General features: G+C 38.6%; 2 protein-coding genes across 18 annotated transcripts in view; one reads left to right on the forward strand and one right to left on the reverse strand.

Annotated features, from left to right (window-relative positions):
- Ank2 (ankyrin 2) overlaps positions 1-10,917 on the forward strand; it is an 842,037-nt gene that overhangs the window by 221,781 nt on the left and 609,339 nt on the right. The gene's annotated exons all lie outside the window — the stretch shown is intronic.
- Positions 1-10,917, reverse strand: part of Zgrf1 (zinc finger GRF-type containing 1) — a 56,360-nt gene that overhangs the window by 39,216 nt on the left and 6,227 nt on the right. For 6 of the 7 annotated variants that reach the window (XR_004772120.1, XM_027395670.2, XM_027395671.2 and 3 more), the window contains exons 4-7: positions 9,856-9,915; positions 7,966-8,151; positions 5,437-7,678; positions 1,203-1,276 (exon numbers count right to left, since the gene is read on the reverse strand). Coding sequence is in view for 6 of the 7 variants with exons in the window: in XM_027395670.2 (XP_027251471.1) it covers positions 1,203-1,276; positions 5,437-7,678; positions 7,966-8,151; positions 9,856-9,915 (2,562 nt within the window). In the remaining variant the exon portion in view is untranslated. The remainder of the gene's footprint in view (positions 1-1,202; positions 1,277-5,436; positions 7,679-7,965; positions 8,152-9,855; positions 9,916-10,917) is intronic. The other variant, XM_027395674.2, reaches the window with a different exon arrangement.

The raw sequence follows: 10,917 nt of genomic DNA on the forward strand, positions 1-10,917 counted from the left end.
GGAACAGAAGCAAGTGTGAAGTAAAACCGACCTGAGCCTAGAGGACACGCTGTATGAGCTGCAGAGGATGGAACCCCAGAAGTGATCCAGGCCCCTCAGAGAAACCCAAATCATGAGTGAATCCTAGATACTCAACATTGAATTATCTATACTGGTGTTTTGTTTTGCTTTGTCACTGTGCTCTGGTTCTCCCTCTTAAAGTTAGGAAGTATTTAACTTTTTATTGATTTCACAGGAGCCCATAGTTTAAAAACTTGGAACTGACAAGGGGATTCTGGATTTTAGAAAAAGACTTAGAATTTTTTTTTTCTTGATTTTTCAAGACAGAGTTTTTTACCCAACAGTCCTGACTGGCCTGGTACTCACTTTGTAGACCTGGCTGGCCTCAAACTCAGAGATCCACCTGCCTCTGCCTCCTGAGTGCTGGGATTAAAGTCTCGTGCAACTAGCACCCAGCAGGTGTTTCTTAAAAAGACTGATTTTAAAGTGCTTGATTTTGTAACGTCTGTGGGGCTTAAGTTTTTAAAAAGTTTCATATTGGTGTTTATAGTAATATATGATCTTGGGATTAAACAAGAAAGGAAAGGTTGTAGCTTAACAGTGATGTGTTCATGTGTCAAGCTGACCAGGGATCAGTTATGCTGGCTAGTTTTATGTCAACTTGATACAAACTAGAGTCATCAGAGAGAAGGGAGCCTCACTTGAGAAATGCCTCTAAGACTGGACTATGGAAAAGCCTGTAGGGCATTTTCTTAACTAGTAACTGATGAGGAACAGTCCAGCCTACTGTGGGTTGTGCCATTCTTGAGCTTGAAGGTCTTGAGTTCTATAAGAAAGCATGAGTAAGCCATGGGAAGCAAGACAGTAAGCAGCTCCACACCCCTCCATGACCTCTGCATCAGCTCCTACCTACAGGTTCCTGACCTGTTCCTACCACAACTCCCTTCAATGATGAACTATGATGTAAAGGTATAAACCCTTCCCAACTTGCTTTTGGTCATGGTGTTTCATCATAGCAAAAGCAACCCTATCTAAGACAATTCTTATCAACTATATGGCGATAGATGCATAAATACTAGGATGGAGGCACAAGAGAACAGTAGTGAGAAAGTCTGATCAAAATATATGCTATACACTTATGGAAATACCATTATTTTCTATATAAGAAACACACAGTAGTTTAGAGAGAGATACGTATGTACCTGCTGAGAAGCCCACTGCTCAAGAGGTTGCTCTATCAGAGTGTGTGAAACTACTGTGGCAGGTGATTTCCTGGCTAGGATGGAAAAATTAAACAGCCTTATTTGTCATATGCATCACAATGTTTCCAAAAATACATTTACTTCTAAAACTGAAGTAATTAACATTTTAAGGAAGAATGTCTTGATAATAATTTAATCTGGAATGTGAATAAAGAATCAGTTACTATTCTGTGTAGGTTGGTACATTCTCAAGGCAAAATTCAATATATTTAAAATGAAAACATTACTGGCTACTTTCTTTAAAATAAATAAATAAGACCAGAGGTGGGCACATGCCTTTAATCTCAGTTCTCAGGAAGCAGAGGTAGATTGTAGGTTGAAGGCCAGCCTGCTACTGTGAGTTCCAGGACAGCCAGGGCTATTAGAGAGACACTGCCTCAAATAAACAAATAAATAAATAAATTTATTTTGCAGGAGCATATTTGTCTACACACATATATATGCACCATGTGCATGTTTGATGCCTACAGAGGCCAGAGAGGATGTTGGGAACCAGACCTGGATTCTCTGCAGAAGCAGCAAGTTTTTCATAACTGCTGAGCCATCTCTTCAGTTCCCTTACTGATCACTATCTCTTAATGGGGATATGTTCTTGAATATTTTTTGTCAACCTAGTTTAAAAAATAATATATTCTAAGTCAATAGAATACATTTATCACCTATATTACAAATGCTAAAAAGGAAGCACTGGCCAACTGTTGAGAACAAGAAAGCTAAGAAAACTTTTACACTATTGCTATGCACAACCACAGTGCATAGAAGCACAAGTCTATCCAAATCTGTCTTAACTCCATCTGACTATAGCTTGGAATTTTTTATTTGCTGGCCTGCAACTCACTATGTAGAGCAGATATCTGTCCAGAGTGTTGGAATTAAGGTAGGTACTAATATGCTCAACCAGCACTGGAGACATACGGTGAAAAGGGAAGGACAAAGAAGACACAAACCAGACAAATTCAGAGTATTATAGAAAAGGATGTCATACAGAAAGGTGATGAAATGAAACACAGAATGTTCTGGAAAGATCTCTCCTGGGAAGTACATTTAACTGAGACCTAAAGCAAAGATAAGCTATACTACAGAAGCAGATACGAAAAAGAAAGCAGAGTATAAGGCTAACATTCCCAACAAGACAACACTCTACCTCATTTTATACTGTATACATAAGTATTTTTTTCAGTTTATTTACTAGCAAAATTCTCATATTTTTGTTTTTATTGACAATTTTACTATTTTTAAAGTCTTCTAAAATAAATGCTATCTAGCATCCTTAAGTGTGATACAATTGTGATGTCTGCTGCAAAGATACCTACGGATTGTTTTGATCAGGCACAATTCACGGTGTTGTTGCCTGTAAGTTCAATGCTAATAAATCAACAAAAACTTTAAATAAAGACATAATTATGTGTTGATGAGTAGATGAAAATGTTCTGGCCAGAGGTGTACAAGAATCCAACCTTGCATGTCCTGTTCAACCAATGATTCAAGAGTTTGGTGTTCAAGTTCATCACAGAACACAATGACCTCAAACGACGTGGAGGAACTGTAATCTCTTCTAGCTTGATGAAAGAATCATTTTCTCAAAATAAAATACTGCATTTCCCAAATCTTCATATTACAATGTTATGTTCTTAATTTGGTTTATAAATCAGTTATATCTAGTCATACTTACATTTTTATTGCAAATTTTTTAGAAAATAAACTGCAACTATTATCAAATTTAACCACATTTCAAAGAATTGCAGAATGATGGTAATTCTCATACTTTTTAGCAAAAATGACCTGTGATATACAAATAAGAATTTAATTTTGGGCTGGAGAGATAGCTCAGAGGTTAAGAGCACTGACTGCTCTTCCAGGGAAGTAGAGTGTTGTATACATAATAATTAAATAAAATCTTAAAAAAAAAAAAAAAAAGAATTTAATTTTAAAGCCAGTTGGTGGTGGTGCACACCTTCAGTCCCTGCACTCCAGAGGCAGGCGGATCTCTGAGTTTGAGGTCAGCCTGGTCTACAGTGGGTTCCAGGACAGCCAGTGCTACATAGAAAAACCCTGTCTGGGAAAAAAAAAAAAAGATTGAATTTTAACATAAGTTAGCACAGAATGTTGTTCATTTACCTTCATATATTACAGATCAGTCAGAGCTATGCAACAAGATGCTGCTTTAAAACATACACACAGGCTGGAGAGATGGCTCAGAGGTTAAGAGTACTGGTTGCTCTTCCAGAGGTCCTGAGTTCAATTCCCAGCAACCACATGGTGGCTCATAACCAACTGTAATGAGATCTGGTGCCCTCTTCTGGCCTGCAGACATACATGCAGACAGAACACTGTACACATAATAAATAAATAATAAATAAATATTAAATAAAAAAAAAACATACACACATTGAGGCTGCAGAGATGGCTTGGTGGTTAAGAGCACCACTGGCTGCTCTTCCAGGGGTTCTGAATTTCAATTCCCAGCAACCACATGGTGGCTCATAACCATCTACAGTGGGATCTGATGCCCTCCTCAGGCATAAAGTTATAAATGCATAGATCACTCATACATAAAATAAATCTTTACTAACACACACTAACACACACACTAACACACACACTAACACACACACACACACACACACACACACACACTAACACACACACACACACACACACACACACACACACAAACTGGGTGATGGTGCACACCTTTAATCCCAGCACTCAGGAGGCAGAGGCAGGCAGATCTGAGTTCAAAGCCAGCTTGGTCTATAGAGCAAGTTCTAGAACAGCCAGAGCTACACAGAGAAATCAACAAGCAAATAAAAACCAAACACACACACATGCAACAGATATCATAAAGGATTAATACTGCCAATACATAAAAAACTGCTTATAAAACAAAGAAAAAAAAGACTGATACACATCTAAAAAAAACAGGCAAAGAAAAAAAACAGGTAAAGAAAGGAAAGTCATGATGGTTATAAAATCTAAGAGAGGCTCAACTTCACTTACTAAAATGTGGCTCCCAGGGCTGCAGAGATGGCTCAGTGGTTAAGAGCACTGCCTGCTCTTCCAAAGGTCCTGAGATCAATTCCCAGCAACCACATGGTGGCTCACAATCATCTGTAATGAAATCCGGTGCCCTCTTCTGGCCTGCAGACATACATGCAGGCAGAACACTGTGTACATAATAAAATATTTTTTTAAAAAAAGGGGGGGGCCTCCCAAAGGACTTGTGAATTTTACAAAATTGGTAGTTTTTTGCTGGCAATAACATTATTCTGACAATTTGACTCCTATCAAGTACGCACTGTAGAATTTAGTGAGCAAAGTATACTGAGTCAGGGCCCTTTCACACTGTGGGAGTAAAGAAACATTACAGATTGGAGCAGAGGACACTCTTGTACCTCAGGCTTGGGGTCAGGGTACAAACAAATAAAGGGAAAGCACCACGTTTTTTTATTAGTATCCTTAACCTAACATATCCTTGCTTATTCCTGTCAATGTGTATTCTGCATATGCACAGGGCATTTTAGGAAGGATGCCCTAAAGACTTGGTATTGTTGATTAGACTGAGGAACTGTGGTAGGAAGGAGACTTAGTCATCACTATATTATCCTCTATTAGAGTTGTCATTACCAAACATATAGGTTACTGTAAGCATAAGTTTCCTATCCCAACTGCCCGGTCCCAAATAACCAGTGGGGCTTTACTAATTACAAATGCTCAGCCAATAGCTCAGGCCTGTTACTAACTAGCTCTACTAAGTTCATCTCCTGCTCCAGGTGTGGCTGATGACTCCGACTCCTCCCTTTATCCCTTCATTCACCATTTAGCTTTCCCATCTAGCTGTATCCTGTTCAGTTATTGGCCAGTCAGCTTGTTTATTAAACCAATCACAGTGACAGTGTAAAGGAATACTCCACAGCAGGTTACACTCTGTAATCTTGTCCCAATTTGTTGAGGGATGGTCTTATATAGCCCAGATTGACCTCAAACTTACTCTACAGTTGAAGATAACTTTGAATTCTCCTGATACTGCCTGTACTTTCCAGGTGCCAAGATCACAGGAATAAGCCACCAAACTCAGCCACCACATATGAAAATCTCTAATATCAGACAGCTGGTATCTTCCCTTCCTTTGAGCTACAAAGGCAAAAAATAAAAAAAGACAGGTGACTCTAACCTTCAGGACTGACATCTGGGTCTCGTACGTGCTGAGCTTCTTGTTGAAAGGTATGTTTCTTCTTCAGTATTGCCAAGCTTCCTAAAGCTGTGATAGGCTTATACAATGACTTTAAAAGGGGCATGTTATTTATTACTTCAGGAAGTTCTGAAGAATTTCTATAAGTATCCCAGGATTGTTTGCTTCTCTGTGTAGTTTCCACTTCAAAACGATCACATGGCAAACTTCTAGTCCTTCCTAAATCTTCAAATTCAGGCATGTATGCTTCAGTGTCTTTGTAAACAGGATGTTTTGTTCTCACAGGGTAAAATAAAGAACTAGAAACCTGGGTGTTGGATTCATCTGGTTCATTACATTCAGAGTGATCCTGAGTGGTATTCAATAGCTGGATACCAACGCCACTGCTAGAGACTGCTGATAAAACTTGCTCATCATCTTTATCTATGTGACTTCTCAAAATAAAAGGCTGAGGCTGAGTACCTTCTGAGAATAGGTCACTGTTTTCAGGAGCCGGATTAGTGACTGTGTTTAAAAAATAAGGACTATATAAACTTGTATTCGTACCTTTGGGTTTATTTGAGGGTGAAACAATACCATAACTAATTCCATCCCTGTGGATAGATGTATTAGCATCTTCTTTGCTATCTACTAGTACATCCTCATTGCACTCCTGCGATGAGTCTGAACTGCTCCCTGTATCACCACACTGCTCCTGTACTGCTTTTCCAGTGTTTGCATCTTCATGAAGTCCTGCATAAAAACCCACACAGGTTCTGTCACAAAACTCTGACAACAGAGCCTCGTTAGCAGGAAGGATCTCTTTAGGCCTGCCACTGGCAAAGGGCAGGAGTGGCAAGGGTTGCCGTGCAATTTCTTGGCAGCCTATATCCCCACAGTTCTTTTGAACACACGAATCATCTGTAAGCAAAATGTCCTTTTCTCTACTCTCTGAATCCTGGGAAAGTTTGTTGTCTTCTAGTGATGCCTCATCAGTGTCACTGGTCTCAAAATTGCTCAGATCAAAAGAAACTTCCAAAAATTGTGAAGGGTTACGAATAGTATCCAGACTTTCTCTATCAGCATTACTTTTAGAACCCATGTCTGCAATGCCTTCAGAGATCCTAGAGTTCTTACTTAGAGAAGATTCAACTTCAATTTGATTATGTTCTATTTCTGGCAATGGTGACACTGATGAACAGGACATATACTCTTGGTGCACCGCTGCATCTGCATCTGCCACCTGAATACTTCCTCCAGTGCAAAGCAATCCTTCCATACACACCTTGTCATTTTGATTAGAAGGTACTTTGCTATTGTTCTGAATGTCAGGTTCTAATAATAAACGGACATTTTCTTTACTACTACAGTTAACCAGTAAGTTGTTGTTCTCACAGAATGAAGGCGCTCCTAAGTTTTCTTCATGATTCCAGTACTGGCAATTACTGTCTCCCGATTTGTCTTGACTGTGCAATTCTCCCTTTTCAGCACATGTTTTAAAGAGCTCTGTCTTTTTCGCTACCGAAAGTTCAGATAAATTAATGTTTTCTTGGGCTGCAAGTTTGTCCTCTGTATCATTCTCATCTCTAGGAGAACAGGGAGGTGAACTCTGGGAGGGTAAATACACAGTCCACCGGCTTGCAGCTCTTGTGGGATTTTCTGCCTGTAGTAGCTCACAGCGTAAACTCGCTGAACTTTTTCTCACAGCATACTCTTCCTCTGGCTTAGAAGTGATCTTCGGACACCCCTGTGGCTGTATCTTTGGAAAACACTCTGTAATCTCACAGGTCAGATCCTTACTCACATTGGTTGATTTGGACTTCAGAAGAGCTAATATCTGTGCTTTGCTTCTGAGGTTTTGTGAAACTCCAGGACAGTGAAATTCCAAATTATTTCTTCTCATGGACTCACAGGCCAGTAAAGAGTCTGAATGCTGGTTTTCAGAAGGGATGGGAGAGCAAAACTTGTCCTCATTACTTAGTGTGTCTGGACTAACACTGAAGGATGAAGACGCAAGTGAAAAGGGACTGTCCCTTCTCTCTCTGCTCCTGAAGGTGACAGTATTCTCCTTGTCTGCCAGCGTAGGACTCATAGCTTTCTGACCAACAGTAGAAAACAAAGGAAGTGTGCTGGAAAACGGGGCAGGAAATGTCGGGCCAGCTTTCCAGTCACCAGATGAGGCAGCTGATTCACCATTTTCTGTAACAGTCACTTGCTTTGGCGCCTTATACGGTCTTTGAAAACCCTAAACACAGTAAAGCAATCATTAGCTATACCAGTATTTCTAAGGAAAATGTGAAATAAATTTGCTAAAAATAGCAAAGATATGTATGTCTTGTCCAAGGTAAATGGTATTCAAATTTTGCTGAATTAAAATATAAACATTTATTAGTAAGACTTTTCTAACTTGGATTTACTAAGTAAATTATGAAGTACCTACCACTTTAACAGCAACCCATCATAAAAATTTACTAGTTTCAAAATAACTTTATAACTATACATTGAAATACTAGTTTCTACACAGAAACTTACAGTAGCCTTCCTTTTTAAGCCAGAGGGCTGACACCCAAGATATCGACTCGAGGATATAAACGTCCTTGGACCTGATTCCAGGGCTTCTCTAGTGCCATCCAGTTTAACAGCACTGCTTCCAGCAGCCTTAGCTTCCTCAACTGTGATTAAGTATCGCTCACTTTCCAAGTCATCGCCAGGTTTCACCTACATTTTAAAGAACAAACATCAAAACGGCATTCAAGTCATTTTATTTTCCATATATACCAGCAGCCTCACTAGAAATGAACAATATCCAACAAATATTCTAAGTTGCTAAAGAAATCAATGTATAACTAAATCCTTCAACTATTCATTATTATATACAAGTTAACCAACAAAAACACACAAAAAAAATGATACTAATCTGACAAAAAGATCACTAATTTGTTCTCCAGCAATACATACTATGGTGCTGCAGAGGCCCTGGGGCACATGGTAAGAACACCAAGATAAGCAGAAAGCTTCCTTCCTCATAATTCACTTAGAATCCATACAACTAACTGCAATATTTAAAAAGTCAAAGCCATTAGTTATCAATTCTGTATCCTCATAAAGGTATGTGAATTAGAACTTCATAATTATCAAAACATTGCTAAGGTTAGTTTTATACATAAACACTTGCCCTGAAAAAAAAGAGTATTTTTTAGTAATTTTATTAATTTGTCACCATCTTTGGAGTAAAACACTATGATTATCAACTTATAAAATATATCTTTATCATATTAAACGTTTGCTAATGAAACTACATATGACAAAATAACAGTAATTATATTAATTAAGCACCTACTAAGAAAATGTCTCCTCTTGACCTTCTTTTCATAAATCTAAAAGAACAACCACTATTTTGGTGGGGGGGGGCTCGTTTAAGACAGGGTTTCTCTGTAGCTTTGGAGGCTGTCCTGGCACTCGCTCTGTAGACCAGGCTGGCCTCGAACTCACAGAGATCCATCTGCCTCTGCCTCCCGAGTGCTGGGATTAAAGGTGTGCACCGCCTCGTGGCTAAGAACAGCTACTATTAAGGACACAAGATTTCATGACCCAATATCCACATGGTGATGCTAATGACATATGATGTTATATTATATTAGGTAATTTCTAATCTTCAGAACAATGCTGATCTATGTTTCTAGTTGAGGAGTGAGTGGACACAGATCATGGACTGCACAGCAGGTGTTTCAGAGTCTGAAAGGAGCACAGAGTGGTTCTAATGCCTTCAATTTCTTTTCTTCAAACACAAGAAAAACACAGAATATAGATGTATAAATGGTTTCTTTTTAGAAAATATTTAAATAGGAACAATTTCAAAGACTATCAACTACCATGTGAAAGTTAAAGACAGAGCACAGGGGTAGAACACATACCTCACACACCTTGGTCCCATCCCCTAATAGAAGCTGATTCTAGAGTCACATCCTGGGTTTGAGTATGTCCTGCACCCACCATTCTATGAGCATAAACATGCTACTAAACCTTTCTGCACTGTATACCCAATGTAAACATAACATTGTCATAAAAATAAAAATGAAATAAGCCGGGCATTGGTGGCGCACGCCTTTAATCCCAGCACTCGGGAGGCAGAGGCAGGCGGATCTCTGTGAGTTTCAGGCCAGCCTGGTCTCCAGAGCGAGTGCCAGGATAGGCTCCAAAGCTACACAGAGAAACCCTGTCTCGAAAAACCAAAAAGAAAAAAGAAAAAAAAAAAAAGAAATAATAACTAAAAATTGTTAGTACAAGGTACAACTATACTAAATGAACAATAATATAGGCTTTAATTATCAGCATCAGTACTATAACTAAATCATTAACAACATTCATAAAGTATCTAAGAAAAATTTTAAATTTCAAGAGAAGGTAAACACATTAAAATACCTCAAGGCACTTAAGAAATAGGCTCTCCAAACATGCTCCTTTGTCGTCATATAAAATCGCCTGTTATAAAACAAGATAAAAATTACAAATTTTTCTTTTGCATTCCTTAGAATCTTCCATAGCAATCAAAATTTGTCATATAAGAAAATCATGTAATAAAATATATATACATCCTGTAACATCTATTTCAAATGTTACTGCATCCACTGTGTATAAGAGCTGAGGTACTGAGGAAGAAATTCAAGGACTCAGGCACAAGGGGACAGCTCAGTAAAGCACCTGTTGACAAGCAAAAGGATCTAAAATTAGCTTCCAGCACATAAAAGCCTGGTGTGGTGGTGTGAGCCTGTATCCCTAGGAGAGGTGAGGAAAATGTAGGGACAGGAGGCTGGTCCAACAAAAGACCCTGTCTCAAAAACTAAGGTGTATAGGAGACATCTAATGTAGATTTCTAGCCTCTACACGTTCATGCATAGATACACACCACCCCCAACACCCTTAAAGAGAGAGAGAGAAAAATGAAAAACATAATTCCTACCAGGAAGACTCTTGAATGGAACTGGGAATGGAACAGAATTGGAAGGCACTGAAATGGGCCAATAAAAAATGAGATCAGGGACAGGAGACATGCTTCCATGGTTAAGAATGCTTGCTTCCTTCCAGAAGGCAGGAGTTCCATTCCCAGAACCCATATCAGGTGACTCACAATTGCTTGTAACTCCAACTCCAATGTCTTCTTAACAAATTTACAAAAGAAAGAAAAGAAAGAAAGAAAGACAGGTGGGGTGGTTCATGCCTATAAGCCAGCACTTCAGAGGCAGAGGCAGGTGGATCTCTGAGTACAAGGCCAGCTTGCACTATATAAGACCCTGTCTTAAAAACAAAAATGCATATATATGTGTGTATTATATATATGTGTTGTGACATGTGTGTATATATATATACATATAATATACATATTATATAATACATATTATAATATTACATAATATACATATATATATATATATGCTTGTATAAATTGAACTTGTAGGCTTAAGGCAAAGCTAGTTTTTTTTTTCT

This window comes from Cricetulus griseus (assembly GCF_003668045.3).
Source record: "Cricetulus griseus strain 17A/GY chromosome 1 unlocalized genomic scaffold, alternate assembly CriGri-PICRH-1.0 chr1_0, whole genome shotgun sequence".
NCBI classification, from domain to species: Eukaryota; Metazoa; Chordata; class Mammalia; order Rodentia; family Cricetidae; genus Cricetulus; species Cricetulus griseus.